At 43.6% G+C, this 17,465-nt stretch overlaps 1 protein-coding gene across 1 annotated transcript in view; it reads right to left on the bottom strand.

Annotated features, from left to right (window-relative positions):
• Positions 1-16,457, bottom strand: part of LOC148478279 (interleukin-1 receptor-associated kinase 1-like) — a gene marked incomplete at its 3' end in the record, with an annotated part of 54,593 nt that extends 38,136 nt beyond the window's left edge. Inside the window, exon 1 of the mRNA XM_088455684.1 lies at positions 16,161-16,457. Within this exon, the coding sequence (XP_088311810.1) occupies positions 16,161-16,275 (115 nt within the window). The remainder of the gene's footprint in view (positions 1-16,160) is intronic.
• Positions 16,458-17,465: the final 1,008 nt, after the last annotated feature.

The raw sequence follows: 17,465 nt of genomic DNA on the forward strand, positions 1-17,465 counted from the left end.
CACGCTCTGAATGAGGGCCGGCCTCCATGAAAATGGAGCGTCCTTCTGGACGCTCGTATAGCTGTGGGTCACCACCCACAGGCTATACGAGCGTGCATTTTGATGGCCGCGATGGTCGAGACCATCGCGACCATCGAAATTGCGAGCCGGAGCCTGCGGTAGAGGTTTTCAACCGCAAGCTCCGGAGTGATTTTGGCTCTATCAGAGCCAAAATCACTCCCACTGACATCACTAGTGATGTCAGTGGGCCGGCTTCTGACGGGAGGCGTTCCCGTGGGAACGCCCCCGTCAGGGAGGCACGCCCCCGGGCACGCCTACCAAAGGGGGCATGCTGTCAATCAACATCGACAGCACGCCCCCTTTGATCAGACACAACGAGCGAAGGACTTTCCTTCGCTCGTCGCGTCTGGCGCATGCGCACGACGGAGCTCCCTCCGTCGTGCGCATGCTCAGTCCATAACATCGACCCACTTGCGAGCGGACAGCCGCTCGCGAGTGGGTCTGAATCAGGCCCCTTGTTTTCATTTTATGATGTTAAATGTAGACCATAGATCAGTGTTGGCTAACCTTGACACTCCAGCTGTTATGGAACTACATAATCCAGCATGCACTGCTACAGTTTTGCCATTAGGGCATGCTAAAACTGTGACAGGGCATGCTGGGATATATAGTTCCACAACAGCTGGAGTGTCAAGGTTAGCCAACACTGCCATAGATGAACTTGGCCTTAAGGCTCCCGTACATCAGCAACGATTTGTCGCAATTCCCAGATTCCGTTGGATTTCCCCATATCCCAGCCAAAATATCATTGGGATCAGCAAACCAGGGATTTTTAACATGAAGAATTTCCCTGATGGATCGGCGATCATCAATGGCCACCAATCTGCGTTTCTGACTGGCGGTTACGGTTGGATCGGGGAACCGGCCGCCTGACTTGTTTGCAGAGATAGGAACATCTGATCCAGAGAATCTCAGCAGTGTATAAGCAGACACTGGTCAACCAGAGGTGCAGATTAACATAAAAGTAATTTGCATCAACAGGGCGCGGGTTTTATGACAGGTAATTAATCTATAAATACCTTTAAATATATTTACTTCTAATAAGATCCTGAGATGTGTTCCATATGAACCATCTCACATCTTTATAATCAACCTCACGTATTGTATGGGTCCAGTTTTTCTTTTTTTCCCTTACCAACATTCAGAAGTAACGATTTAACTGTATGTAATATGGACTTTACACACCAGGTATACAAAGGGTTTATTCATTCTTTATTTGCGTTCCACTTGACTAGTTTTTGTTTTCAGCATGTGGAAAGAGCACTAGAAGCCAGCGATTGTATCAGCGCACTGAACTGGCACGACTACAGTGTATTCAGATTTCTTCATGCTTCCAAAGCCACGTTCTGGATTCCCCATGCACACGCCATTGGTGGCCCCAGCCAGGGATGCCGATTACTAATTACCCCGGGCCCTGGTCCAGCGCCGCCCCCCACACCCCTGCCTCTTACATCAAAGCAGCACAGCACACACTGCTTTGTGCTGGGCTGCACTGGGAGGCTGCTCGCGGCTGCTAAGTAGGAATCACAGCAGTCTCCTATGCCTGTGGGGAGAGCGCTCCCCCCACTGACTATGCACCAGGCTGAGGGGCTCACAGTGCCGAGATGTTTTTTTTCCCCTAAGGGGGCGTGGTCACGCATGCCGCGATTAGGTCATGCCCCCCTTCTTCCCCCGGGCCTGGCCTGGCTGTCGGCACCACTGGCCCCAGCCACTAACCCTCACATGTTATTTCCTGCTACTACCTATTCCTCACTTTCTATTGGTTGTCCTGATAACCATGCGATAGGACAGTCCTTTCCTTTACTAATGCAGAAGTACCCTGGCCTACTCTCATATAGCAGAAGTCAGTGCAGAGTCCTTTCCCCCCAACAAAGGTGTCCTGGCCAGGGTATTTCAGCATGGCGCTAGGCGGGTGTTACCTGTGAGGTCATTGTGGCGTGGGCTGTCTGGTGGCGGAGCTGGTGTCTGGCGGGGGGTTTTGGCTGCGCGCGTTGTTGTGCGGGCCTGTTGTCACTCTGCGCTGGTAAGGCCTGGCGGCATCTCCGTTCCGTTTGGAATGGGCGCCGCCATCTTGCCTTCTGGCCATGTGATGCGGCTGGCCAATCCTGGTGAGTCACATGTTCCCTTCGGCCAGTAACAGCACGGCATGGGGTATTTAGGAAGGGACAGTGCCTTCCTTCTTTGCCAGTGCAACGTGTATCTCAGCCTAGCTGAGAGGGAGTTCTCTGTGCTGATCCTGTTCCTGTGAATTCGCTATCTGCCAGTCTGCCTATCAGCTCCTAGCTCCCGCTGGACTACCCTGCTTCCTCCACCACCCTTACCCATACCTGAGTGCCTGAGCCTGCTGACATCATGCTCATTGCCTTAGTTCACTACCTGCAAACCTGGCTTATTATTTCCTGCATCACTACCCGCATACCTGGTGGATTTTTCCAGTCTCACTACCTGCACACCTGGACAGTTCTAATTGTTTCTACTTGGACATTAACCCATTACTCCCACCACAGAACTTTAGTGCACATTTATATATACACCTGGACTTTTATTTACTGCCATACTTTATGTCTTCTCAAGCACTTATTAAAAAACCTAGTTTTATTTTTATTTTTAAACCCGCTTCTGTGATCGCTCCTGCTACCACCCCGGGTCCACAAACAACCCAGAACATAACAAAAGTAAAACGTGGCTCAGTTCCATAATGTCATGCAGACGGCTCTCACCATTCTTTAATCTTCTATTTCTCTTTGGTTAAAATTATCTTTTCAAAGCAGTTCCTGACCAAACCTGATCCCAAAATAGGAGTTTAAAGTGCAATGTCTGTATAATATGGACTTACAGAGACTTGCTGGAGTCTCCAGTTCAAATCCTACTGCTATATCTCTGTGACAAGTCACTGCCTCCCTGCATACATAGGTTGTGAGATCAACTGGGCAGGAAAAATGTGTACTAGAGAGGAGGTATAATAAAAAAAAAAAAAATCAATATATTATAAATAAAGATGATATGTACAAACAAATTCTATGGGACTCCTGTCCTCACTAGTACTTGGATGTAGCAGAATATATATGGCAGATGGACCTGTATACATCAATGACAATGTGGCTGTTCCCAGCATGAAGTATACTTCCATCTCCGCACACAATGTAATCCGCATGGGGCTATTTATAAAGATGCAGTGATAGAAAATTCTGTGTCGTCTAGAATGTAAGTAGAATGAAAATGTCACCAGGGTAGTGGAGTCATTTTTATTATGATCATCAGCTTTTATTTATATGTAACCCTTGGTTCTTAATTTTATTATATGGTGCCTCCACCCAAGCATAATGTAATAGCAATATGGTTAATAGTCTGGCTTGGGAAAGCCTATAGATTTATAAGTATAAGTATGTATTAACTAGGACAATATTATTGGTGTCAGTGTCAGTTTCATATATTAAACTGCATCACATATAAGGTATTCTCTAACAATATATTATAAGGGATAGGGTACTTACCTGCCCTGTCGGTATCTTCTCCCTTCGCGCAGCCGGCGTCGGGATATGCTATTCAGCCGCCGGGACTTCATACCCATTTCGTAAACTACACTAGCGTTCCCGCCAGGCTGTTTTAGCGGGGCGCTGCGCCCTGCCCTCCTTTAGGAGGGCAAAAAGCGCCCTGCCCTCACAGCCTGCAGGTGCAGTCTTCACCTGCGGGTCGCAGTGTCCCGCAGGTGGAGAATTGTGCTGTGACCCGGTCACCGCTGGTGAACAGACGCTGCGCGCATGCGCCCGGCATTTATTCTCCCTGTCAGCAGCGCTTGGGGGCTGCCCGGCGTATCCATAAGTGCCAGGCACGCCCCCAAGAGTGAGGAAAAGGTGACGCGTCTAATAGACATGCCCCCTTTTCAATGGCCACGCCCCCTTTTCGGGAGCGCGGAAGTGTTTAATTATGATGGTGTCAAAACTATACTTGAAACTACCCCGCTACACGAACTATAAGTCTAACAACATAGAACAGTATCATTTACTACTACTGGCCTCAAGATTCCTTGAGAACTCCATGGCCGAGTACGCATTAGATCAATTTGTTTTCTGGCTGACGGGGCGACCGACGGAGCGACATTGCAGGCACCCGTACACACTGAATGTTATAGCGCGATCTAGATCGTTGAGTGGCCGCATGCAGATGCATAGGGTCATACACAATATCTTCTGATTGACCGTGCAGCACGGCCAACCAGTAGTTGTCGGATACGACCCGCGGGATCAAGCAATAGCGCGTATACACTGTGCGATCTGCACGATAGGTCGTTCCAATTTGCCTGAAACAGACATACAGTTCCCATATCGCACTAGTGTTTACCCAGACTTAAACTAGCTTAAGCAACCTGTGGCTCTTCAGCTGTTGTCCAAGACAGTTATAAAATAGAGGACACAATAAATTCAAGCAAGCCTGAACATGTCCTGTCCGCCACAGTTGGAGAACTTAGATTTAAAGGGTACATGCAGCCTCTGTCAGAAGAAGAAAATTACATCTGTGACCTAGAAAATAAAATCCAAATGAATCACAGGTGCATAAACTTTGTTTCATACACAAGTGAGTTTGATGCCACATCACTACACTGTGCTCCTTCCACTAACAATCTCTCAGTATAGAGCCTTCTGCTTGCCTCCAATCCACTCATCACATATTGCCCTGACATCACTAACCTAATCGATCAAGTTTAATTACTTCACACAAAATAAGCGTACCTAACTCCTGAAATACTCTACGAAGCTGTGAACAAATCACATATTACTGGCGATAGCAAAAGGGGCAAAAAGTAAAAAAAAAAAACTAAAAAAAAAAAAAAAAAAACTGTTAAAAACATGTAAAAAAAAAAAAAAAGGGGAAAAAAAAAAAAATCAAGACAGCAGAAAAGCATGACAAGTCTATATAGACTATACTGCATTCATTTCAGCTGATGCTTTATACTGCAATTAAAACCTACAAATAACCAAAGAAGTCCAGTAACGGAGCCCGTGATGCAGATATCCATATCTAGTCTAGAATTTTTAGAATGAAGAAAGGTAAAATCTCACATAAGAAATAAAAATAGAGGCGCTAATGGAATTTTTCAGAAGGAAACTGATTCAGGAAGAAATTCCCTATTTAAAATTTACATGCTAAATGATGTCACTGCTTTCAAAAGTGTGGAACAGAAGGGATTCCACCTTTCGTAACAGTAGTAGTGTGGCCCACGCTTGTAGGAGAAGGAAGTACATCTGCATCATGAAAGGGTGGGGACTGTCCCACTATGAAGGAAGGAGAGGGGTAACCCATACATTTAAAACATTTAAGTTCTTAAATTTATATCAATAAACCAATTCTTTAAAATGATTACTAAACATAGTATTCTTGATAGAAGAGCTACTGAAACAAATAAAAACATACGTTTCAATACAATTGCAGAATTAAAGAGGTTTGAAAAATGAAAAAAAAAAAAAAAAAAGTAAGACACCAGATTGCATGTATGTAAATATACTGTAGGACGCTTTAGGGAGTCACTCAGAAGCTTGTTTAGACAAGCATTTTCTCTGACACTGTTCCATGTGCATAAGTATACTATTGAGAGGCCATGTAATCTGCAGATCAGCCCCAAACAGCCACTCAACTGATAGAAAGGGAGTACTGGCACCGAGATCAATGATCCTGATACCGGCATGATTTCCCGCACGCTCTTCTCCCACCGATTTCTATAAATGTAACGAAAGAAAAAACAAAAACTTCTCATCCGAACGCTCACGACTCTGAAATTGTTCAGACGACAAATACTGTTTGCTGTGCCATAAGCCCAAACACAGACACTCTCAGGTACTCTACAGGGGGTTTGAAATAGGGATTTTTATTTTATTAGAGTAAGTCCTCTAAAGAGGTTAAAAGATCGTATAATAGAAAATATAAACCCATTGTGTCCCATCATTACAAGAAAGGGTTTGAGAGCAGGGGCTCCGAGGCTATGCGGCAGGCCACACTGCTACACCTCTTGGCCTTTTAGGTGAGGCATACAAAACAATGCTGCAGATGGAAAAACATTGAAGGCGCAGAGGATATAATAGGTGAATGTGACAAACACAGCTAGAGATAGACATCACTGAGCAAATATTGGGACACGGTTTGCCTGCTGCAAGATCGTTTTTTCTTTTCTATGTCTCTATGGACACAAGGCATTAAATGGTTTTGTATCAAATGTAATTTTGCTGGCAAATGGGGTCTTGCCTGGTGCTTAGAAAGTATTGAATCTTTACACAAGCACAACCCTAACACTTCTACATGCCAGCGGTATACACGTCTGCAAACGGCTTTATCCAGCAAGCGCTACGGATGCACCCATTTGCTTTCTATAGATCACTGTGCAGTTTACACTTTAAAAAGCAATAAAATGAGAAGAGAAATTATTTTGTAGTGTGTGATGTACACACACACACACACACACATTTATGGCTTTCAATGCGTCCATAGCTCCCAGAACACTGAACATTGTGCTGTACAACAATATTACACTATGGCATAATTTCCTGCCTGCAATCCAGACTCTGAAGACGTGACACATGCAATGCAACCCTCATGACACTTATGTAAAAAATCAAATCACAGCCATCAGATCAGACATTTTATTGGTCATACAAAAGAACAAAAAATAATAAAATAAAAACATAATATTGAAATGTAAATTCATACGAATCCATGCCGTTAGGAGATATACAAGATATTTATAAAATAGAACAATGAAAACACAACTTGCAGCTATTATTGGCAATGTATTCTTTTTCAGTCACATTTCACTATTATTATTATTATTATTATTAATAATAATAATAATAATAATAATAATAATAATAATAAAGCCACCAATCAGCATTCTTACCTACAGCTTTCATCATCCGTAAATAAGAGCATCTACTTATACTAAACTATGTAGTCAGTCACAGTTAATTTACGTAAATCATTTATAGGCAGGGAACTCTTTTGTACAGATTTTCTATTAACTGGGTTTCCCATAATCTTTTAAAGAGCTGCAAATAGGTTACTGTTTAAATCACAACATGGAAACTGGATGGGGCAAGTTTCCTGAACGTCAGCAGATAAGGGGCCTATCCATTACCAGACTTTGTGAACAATCTGACCAAAACCAGGAGGTTTCGGTCGCATTGTTCACAAAGTCGGGTAATGGATAGCCGGCAGCGACCAGCGATGCGCGTGCACGCCGAGTCCTTGCCGTCCCCGACTGTCTACTGAACATGCCCGCCAACCTGATGACACTCGTCAGGTTCGGCATGTTCAGGGACAGGAGGTCGGGCTCGTTCACTAAATGCCGTTTAGTACGGGCACTGCACCTTGGCGACATGAAGGTCTGGACGTTCAGACTTTCATGTCGCGTAGTGGATACCCCCGTATAGAGTTATAGTATCATTCCATGCCAAATCATCACAGCTTCCAACCCGCCTGTCACAGAGCTTCATGAAATTTGGTAGGATGATAGACAGCATAACGTAATGGTGCGTACACACTGGGCGATTAAAGTGGACGACTGAACGATAACAATATCGTTCAGTCTTCCACTTTATCGTCCATTTTGAACACCAAAACGATGACGATGCGCGTTCCCGCGTGTCGTTCGTCATTATCGTTCATTGGGTAAACATGCAGGCCAACCTGACGGTATTGTCAGGTCGCTGCATGTTGGGGAATGGGGCGGGGGGGGGGGGGGGGAGAGCCCGGCGCTGAACAAGATCGTTAATGATAACGTTCAGCGGGTGTGCTCAATGTCATGAACGACATTGAGCACACCCTGCCGGGGACACACTAAACGATAGCGCTCAGGGAGCATATCGTCTAGTGTGTACGCTCCTTATCTTTCATACGTAAAATTTTATCCCTGCAAACATTACAAAAAAAAAAGTTACATTAATGCTTGCAGAGTCAACTAAAACGAATCAACTTTGCTTGTAATCGTGGTAGAACTTTCATGTTGGTCTTGTTTTGACGCTAAGGGACCATAGTTTTCATAAAGAAAATAGTTTTATATTTAAATATTGACTCATACATTTTAAGGTCACATGATGCGACCTTTTACCTTTAATATCTCTAAAAGTGATTTTTGTACATAAAGGCCCGTATTCAATTTGAGGCGAAAAGTCCGTTGCTGGACTTTTTGGCAGCAAAAAAGTATTGCGTGCGTCCCCCTGTATTCAATTTGACATCAGCGAAAACGGTACAGGGCGAAATTGAAATCAGCGAAAAGTTCTGTCATTTTTGGGGAAAATCAGCCCGACACCCACCAAAAGATGCTCTAACATGGGGGATCACTCTAGATGCCCCCGAATAGCCCTGCTGAAGGTATTTGGGGTTTTTAAATGGTCTCAAATTGGAGCTATAGCGTTTTTAAGAAGGTGGTGAAGAATAGCATTTAGGAGGGTTTTTTTGGCAAATATGTAGACCCATCAAATTTGGGGTACATGAAAATAGGTGCTAGCATATTTTAAAGTTGCTAATATGAAGTTTTTTAAAAAAAACTTGAAAAATCCACCTGCCGTAACTACTTGTAATAAAAAAAAACACCTGGGGCATACTTGGGGACCACCCCTGGAGTCTATTTCGCTAGTTTTTAAGGTTTGTCCCCCAACTTTTTATTTTTTCCCCAAAACTAAAGGACCTTTTCACAGGTGTCGTGAAGTCTTTTTAAATTTAAATTGATGCAGTTATCCTTAGGGGGGCTTTCCCATGGGTGCTGGATGTTTTTTTTTTTTTTTAATTTGCACCCCAAAAGCCCATTTCTGCACTTTTTATCACCACCTATTCCTTGGTGATACTTTTTCGCCGGGTCTGATGCATTGACTTTTCGCACTGTCGAAAAGTCGGCAAAATTGAATACGGGCAAAAGTGGAATCGGCAAAACTTACGTCATCGGGAAAAAAGTTTTGCCAAAATTGACTTTTCGCTCCAAATTGAATACGGCACAAAGTAAGGTTATACACTTAAATACAATCTCTCTTTGGTAGAAGTTTAATTTTGAGAAGCCTTTGGGACCGGGGGTAAAAAAAAAATATTAAGTACGGCAGTTGAACTCTTCTTGCACTAACCTGGCAAGTTCAGACTTCTCTTGTAGTGTCTCTCTATGTGTTCTAGGGATGGCCATCGGTGGGTTTTCAACGATAGGGCCATCGGTGATAACCATCTATGGTGAACCATCAACGGCAAGTATGATACAAGGGACTAAAGCAGGCCACACATCTAAAGATTATCTGTCCAACCAGCCAACTAGTTGATTGGTTGGAATGAAAATCTGGTAACATATGAAAGCAAATGATAATCAGCAATTTGCTCCCAAACGCCGGAAAATGGACAAAAACTGTTGTTTGAACAAATTGTTTACATCAAACATTTAACAAACTTGTCTGATGACCATTTTCATCTGTTTTCTGGCATTTAGGAGCAAATTGCTGATCATCAGTTACTCCCATATGTTACCAGATTTTCATTCCAACCAATCAACTAGTTGGCTGGTTGGACAGATAATCTTTAGATGTGTGGCCAGCTTAAGACAGTTTATCTCAAAGGGTCCCAAACTCAGTCCTCAGGTCAGCCTACAGCTGGCCACACACTAGACCAACTTACATCCAACTAGTTGATTGGTTGGAATGAAAATCTGGTAAGGTATGATAGCAAATGACAATCAGCAATTTGCACCCAAACGCCGGAAAATGGCCAAAAACTGTCGTTTGAACAAATTGTTTACATCAAACATTTAACAAACTTGTCTGAACGACGATTTGCATCTGTTTCTGGTATTTAGGAGCAAATTGCAGATCATCCAGCAGGAAGTCAGCAGCACAGGAAGGGTTTAAAACTCACACACCTGTTGTTCACGGCTCCTAATGTTGGACAAACTGGCCAGGCGATAGGCTGGGGGTGGTATAGATATATATATATCCATCCATTTATAGCACACCTACACTGCTTTTCAGAACATTCCAAGAAAAGGGATTTGGACATCAATCCTCTTATACCACACATTGGTGCACTTAACTCGAAAGCCATTTGTGGCCACCTTGTCATTCAGTTACATTATCCTTTATTTTTAATCACACATTAAACATCATACCCAGGATTTGAACCCAGCACCTCTCCCATTTCAGCAGACAACATACACATGAAGCTATTTGCATCTGCATAGGAAAATTACTGCTGGCATTGCAACCAGTTTTTTTTCCATTACCATGGGTATACGCGCTCCTCAAAAACAGGCAGGGGAGGCGAAAAAAAAAAATAATAAGAGTTGGCAGTGATGAAAAATGCCTCTGTCATATCCGGGCTCTGACCCCAGAGCGTACCACCATGCCCCTGCTGCCTGGGAAGATCTCATCCTGCTGGGAGGCGCCTTCCTTCCTCCACCCAAACTCCGACCGCAAGATGTTATTATTGAAGAAGTTGGGAACCTGGAACAGGGGCAGGATCCCCCGATTGGATTCATCCCTGGCTGCTGCTCTGCATCCCTGTGGTCACCTGCAGGTAAATCCCTGAGAGCAGCCAGCAGCAGCAGCAGCAGCAGGGTAGCGCCTGGGTAACATACATGTCTCACACGGTGCTGCAATCTAATTACTGGACCAATTAGGCCAATTGGAAACTTTTAATTGCCTAATTAGTCATTATAGGGGGTTGTCCATAGGTTCTGATGCAAATCCTGGCAATTTTTCATTAAAATAATAAAAGTGCACAATATTTGGCTGCTTTTGTTCTAGTATCTGGGGTAGTGCTCCCCAGCGTGGTCCCCGCAGGAAAACTTACCGGGGACCATGCTGGGGAGCACCGGAATACGGTCCGGACATCCAAGGCGACCAGAAGACTGAAGAGGACGGGACCTATACTCAGGGGAGGCTTCACCGGGACTTTATTTTTAGACCGATACTTTGTTTATACACCGCTATAACCATGACCTGCCTTAGGTTAGAGACGCCCAATCACCGGCTCCATAACATTGCCTCCTTTCCCCCTGGGACTGATCATCCCTAATACTCACAGACCACGCAATTCCAAGAGTTCCCCGACACCCCTTCTACCCCCCGATTGTTGATTTCCTCCCTTTCTGACATCTCCCCCTTATCCCAGGCTTCCACTTGAGATGCACAATTATATTTCCACTCCCTGCATTTCCATTTTATTAGTGCCAATAGAATAATCCTTGGAGCACTGCGACTCTAAATATAGGATTTCTCTTTATACATTACCACTGACTACTGTCATTAATAATTACAACATCCACTGGCTATTTAATGTTCATGAGTTCTCTATCCCATTAAGAAATTCCCCATAATACTTTGCAGACACAAGAACAATGCAGCAAAATATTGTGCACTTTTACTCCTTTCAGGGGCAGACTACCTTTGTTGTTCTTATGCTAATTAAGGGAAGTGGGGACCTTTCCTTCAAATAGATCTGTTACCACCCGCAGTGAGCGCCGAGTACTTCTTTGAGTAATACATTGGTGGGAAAGAAACTCATGAGAAAAAAAAAGCATTCATCCTATTGGGGTGGCATAGTTGTCGTAGTGGTTTGCATTACTACCAAACAGCACTGAGGTCATGAGTTCCATTCCAGGTCATGGACGATATGTGGGGAGTTTGTATGTTCTCCCCATATCTGTGTGGATTTCCTACGGGTGCTCCGGTTTCCTCCCACATTCCAAGACAAACATACTGGTAGGATAATTGGCTTCTGATGGAAAAAATAATCCTTAGTGTATAAGTGCGTGTACATGTGGTAGGGAACATAGATTGTAAGCTCCGCTGGGGCAGGGACAGATGAGAAAGACTGAAATACTCTGTGTCCTGGGACTACTACATTCAGACATTTTTACTAGGTATCTGGATCTTCTCTCTATTAATGAAAAATTATTACTGGTTCCCTTCGGGGGAACAGGAGAAGGATTCCCCCCACCCCTGGTGGATCAGTGGTGGGGCTGCAAAATAGCTGCCACACATCAACCCTGGAGATCAGTGGGAGGTGTGTACACATCTAGGACGCTTCACGTGAAAGCTGACACCCTGGAGTGTTTTGAGAGGCGGGGGTGCAGGAATACACCCTGCCAACGTGTGTATACAGACAGTAAAAAAAGGCCCAGCAGAGCCCATGTAACGTGTGTACAATCATGTACATTATAGATGACCATCCTCACCGCAAGGGTTTGTAACAGACTTTGCACGGACTCTTTCAGAGCCATATACCCCACTCTGCTTACAAGATCCTACATGACACTTATCACCTGCTGTAATCCTGAAATCTACAGATACGAGCTGAACTCTCATCCACGTCACAGCTATCCTGTATTGTCGCTCTGTCTACTAACCCTGAGGTCCAGGCAAGAAGTAAGCAGTCAGGAGGAACCAGCCACAATCACTAGCAAAGAGGCGATGCAGCAGCTACGCACTATAGCCAGCAACAAGCAGTTCCAGGAGAGTGGCGATAGCAGTGAGTACTCTCCTACAACAATGTAGCTGGCTCTTACAGTCAGTGAAGCTCTGTACACACTATACGATGTTTGTACCCAGTGACAGAACGCGATCTAATGATACATCATGCCACCAGCACAATATATCTTATGTGTACCCAGCTTTAGGATCTGGTGGCCAAGTACCACAAGTAGTAATGGTCAGTCACGGCAGGTTACTGACGGTAAAAGGGAAACCTAAAGACCATGAGTAATACCACAAATAAACTGTTAAGAGAAGAGACAATGGGACAGTGTAAACCACTGAAACTATCCCTTGGTGAAAATTGGTGTTTCTGACGGAAATAGGGCCTCTCCCTATTCATCAAATCCCACAATCAGCTACGGTTGCTCTCCTGCAATAGCCTTCTCTACGCAAAGCTAGTTATCACATACTTGAGATGCACATTGTTTGTACCTGTACCCCAGGCTGTTCTCATAGGCTATCACCAGGATGCAGTCACTGGGCGGAATTCAATTGATTACTCGGTCCTGATCTCCCATCTAAAGTGACAGGAGATCGCGGGACGCTATTCAATTGATGCAGTTTTTTGCGCAGATCGCGCCCATAGAGGTCAGGTTTAGCCGCGTAAAGCAGCTAAACCCGACCAAAGTGCTGGGCGCGCCCGTGAAAAGTGATGGTTGGGCACCCAAACAGGTCACTTTTCACACATTTCAGCTCTCATCCCACTGGGGCTGTGAGCTGAAATGTAGCGCTGGCAGCTGATCGCGCCCAACAGGAGCAAGAATTGAATAGCTCCGTCGGGCGCGATAGGGGCTGGAATCAATTGAATTACGCCCATTATGTCAACATTCATAAGAGGCGATTCAATTGTTTTAACAGGCGACTTCACTAATGGGCGCCCAACAACGCAATTCAATTGTTTCTCCGTTCGGGAGCCTTTGCCGCGCGTAGACACGTTTCTGCTCGCAGCCTCCTCAGGTGGCGACCAGAAATGTGTGAGAACACGGCACCTTGGGCGTCCAAAGCAGGACTAAACGGGTTTAGACGCTTTTCGCAGCTAAATCTGGTGCTATCAGGCACGCATACGAGGCACAGGCGGCCAATTAGAGAAAATTAAATTGCTACATAGGGCGCCCATTAGGTAAGGCGCCCGATAAAAGAATTGAATCGCCCCCATAATAAATGTCGAAACCACAATGTCGAACGTTATGCCGACATGGTTAAAAACACGGTATTGAACATCTGCAGAATGTTGACATGTGAAATGTCGAAATTCTGGATGAACCGGAGGGTTAAGCTGTGGCTAGGGGTCAGAGATACCCTGCAATGGTTCTGGCGGTGAGTAAGTCGGAAGTCATCGTGACGTCACCGCCAGACCCAAAAGACACCGTCGTACCCGCGCACACCAGGCAAGTCACGCTAGATCTCCAGGAACGTTTTGCCAACATTCTAATCATAAAAGCATTTCATAAACATGGTCAATGTCGACATCTCATGTTAACGTGATGAATGTCGACAATATATACCACCATGTCAGGATGGCGATAGCAGATGCAGTACACAAGGAAAAACATTCAAATAAAGCATTTTTTTTAATTAAAAAAAAAAAATATATATATATATACACACACACACATACATATATATATATACACACACACATATATATATATATATACACACACACACACACCTGGAAGCTGGAGATCGGGTTTCCAGTGAAGTGAGCACGTGAGACCTGACAGTGCCAGGTCAGGTATGCGGCGAGGTGACCTGGCGATTTTATCATTGAAAGTAGGCACGGAAACGAAGATGATCAGTCTTTCCTGGATTTTATCTGTTTAGTCCCATTTTATTTTTTTATTTCTGACTAATAAACATCCTGGGTTTGCAATTTTACAATATTTTTGTACAGGGGCAGGCACTCTGTTTTATCCCATCTGAAGTATAAAATATAATCAATTCTGTGGAGCGCTGACTTAGGACCCAAGCTAAAAAATAAATAGCAACGTAGTGGTGGAAGCGAGTGGAAAGAGTGATCTACGGATATAGGGGGCATCATTAGTCATTGGATGTGACCGGCATGTACACTGCCCAAGCGGCATTAACCCTTTCAGAACCACACATACCACAACAACCTGGTAGTAAGAAACCAAAACCATTAACACTTATACAATGCCAGAATATTTTGTTGCACTATACGATTGGGTACAATACAGTAATAAAAGAAGACTGGGTAATAACAGACAGGCAGTTATAAGAGGACCATGCTCACAAGCTTACGCTCTATAGACTACAGCACCCAAGGACCAAACCAAGTTGCTCAATACAATATGGCTATTATGGCACGTTTTAAATGGGGTTTATTACACTGAAACACAATTTACAGTGCAGTTTAGCGCATTCTGGCGATCAGCAATTTATGGTTCATTGAAAAAAAAAAATGTAAGTGGTCAACTACTGTGCAACAGGTTTACGGGGCCCGTAAATCGATTGGCCGATTCCCCCACTTACCAAACTCCGTTTCTCCAACAATCGGCAAAATCCAACATGTTAGAAATGCCCAACTCGCAGATTTTGGAATTGGCAAATCGAGCATTTCCATTGATTTTGGCGATTTTTTTTTTTTTTTTTTAACAACAAAATCTATCTGCAAAATGGATCAATGTACCAATAGACTGTTGATGTATGGGCCCCTTTACTGAAGTATGGTGTGTACAGAAAAATAAATACCCTCACAAATTACAGATTATCTTAAATTCTCATTTCTTAAGCTGCATACACACACAACGATTTTTTTAATGATTATCATTAAAAGATATCGTTTAACGATAATTGATGGCAAAAATCGTTCACTTTCTGAGTCAAACGATGAACGATTATCGTTCATGCGCGTTCACGTTTGTAGTTTGTCGTTCAGTCAGACTTGTCAACTCAACGATTTTCATTAAGGGAATATGCAAAAATCGTTTGTAGTTCATAAAAATCGTTCATGACATTTAAGGTGCGTACACACTACACGATATGCTCCCTGAGCGATATCGTGTAGTGTGTCCCCGGCAGGCTGTGCTCAATGTCGTTCATGACATTGAGCACAGCCGCTGAACGATATCATTAACGATATCATTCAGCGCCGGGCTCTCTCCCCCATTCCACGACATGCAGCAACCTGACGACATCGTCAGATTGTGCTGCATGTTCAGGCGATGGACAATGTCGGAAACGACCAGCGGGAGTGCGCATCGCTGGTCGTTTCCGACATAAAAGTGCACGATTTGTGCAGGATTACTGAGCGATTGCACGATTACGATGTCGTGCAGTCGCTCAGTAATATCGCCCAGTGTGTACCCACCATTAGTAAATGAACAACTTTAGTAAACGATTTTAGTTAATTTTTTCAAGGGAAAAAATAGTTTACTAAAATCGTTCATTAAAAAAATCGTTGTGTGTGTATGCAGCTTTAAATTGTTGGGATCTTTTTTTTTTTACATACATCACATTTTTGGATTATCAGAAAAACCTGATGGGTGCCCAGAATCACACTGAACATATTACCAGGACTTTCCCCAAACCTGTCACTATTGGGCTGCTGACAGCTGCGCTGTTTTCTCCCAGATTTGCGAAACTCACCGAACTTTTTCCAGTCCGTGTCGTCCAGGGAGTCCATGATCTCACAGAACCTGCACATGACCAGAGAGGGGACCTCATACAGGAACACTTCATCTATGCTGCTGCCGCTGAACATGGTGACCGGGATGAGAGGCACCACAGAGCCAGGCACAGTGCCTCGGGGTCTGTCATAGGGCTGCTAGAGACGAGGAGGAGGTGGTAATGAATAACTCCGAGTCCATACAAGTGAATCACTTCCCTTTCGAAATAGCCCAGCACGCCTGCTCGAGGACGTGAACGTCTACATGCGGAGGCCATATTGAGTGTGGCAGCAGACAGTACCTTGGCTGCTGCCTAAACATCACCTGGCCTGTGTTGCTGTATTTATTTCTATATTTTCCTTAAATTATCTGTCGTTACTTAATAGTTAAAATGCAATTCCTATAAGCATTATGCTGAATATATATATATATATTTTTTTTTTAAATACTTCTTGTTTTTTTGATAGGGTATAGCTAAAAACGGGGGAACCGTTTCACAGGTGGTTTACAGATAATGTTTGGTGACAACAAACACCAACAATTGTAACAAGAGTAAATAGGACCGCCACACATACATATGTAACAATAGTAAATAGGACGGCCACACATACATATGTAACAATAGTAAATAGGACGGCCACACATACATATGTAACAATAGTAAATAGGACCGCCACACATACATATGTAACAATAGTAAATAGGACCGCCACACATACATATGTAACAATAGTAAATAGGACCGCCACACATACATATGTAACAATAGTAAATAGGACCGCCACACATACATATGTAACAATAGTAAATAGGACCGCCACACATACATATGTAACAATAGTAAATAGGACCGCCACACATACATATGTAACAATAGTAAATAGGACCGCCACACATACATATGTAACAATAGTAAATAGGACCGCCACACATACATATGTAACAATAGTAAATAGGACGGCCACACATACATATGTAACAATAGTAAATAGGACCGCCACACATACATATGTAACAATAGTAAATAGGACCGCCACACATACATATGTAACAATAGTAAATAGGACGGCCACACATACATATGTAACAATAGTTAATAGGACGGCCACACATACATATGTAACAATAGTAAATAGGACCGCCACACATACATATGTAACAATAGTAAATAGGACCGCCACACATACATATGTAACAATAGTAAATAGGACGGCCACACATACATATGTAACAATAGTAAATAGGACCGCCACACATACATATGTAACAATAGTAAATAGGACGG

This window comes from Taudactylus pleione, unplaced genomic scaffold (genome assembly GCF_031769625.1).
Source record: "Taudactylus pleione unplaced genomic scaffold, aTauple2 ptg000665l, whole genome shotgun sequence".
Taxonomy (NCBI): Eukaryota; Metazoa; Chordata; class Amphibia; order Anura; family Myobatrachidae; genus Taudactylus; species Taudactylus pleione.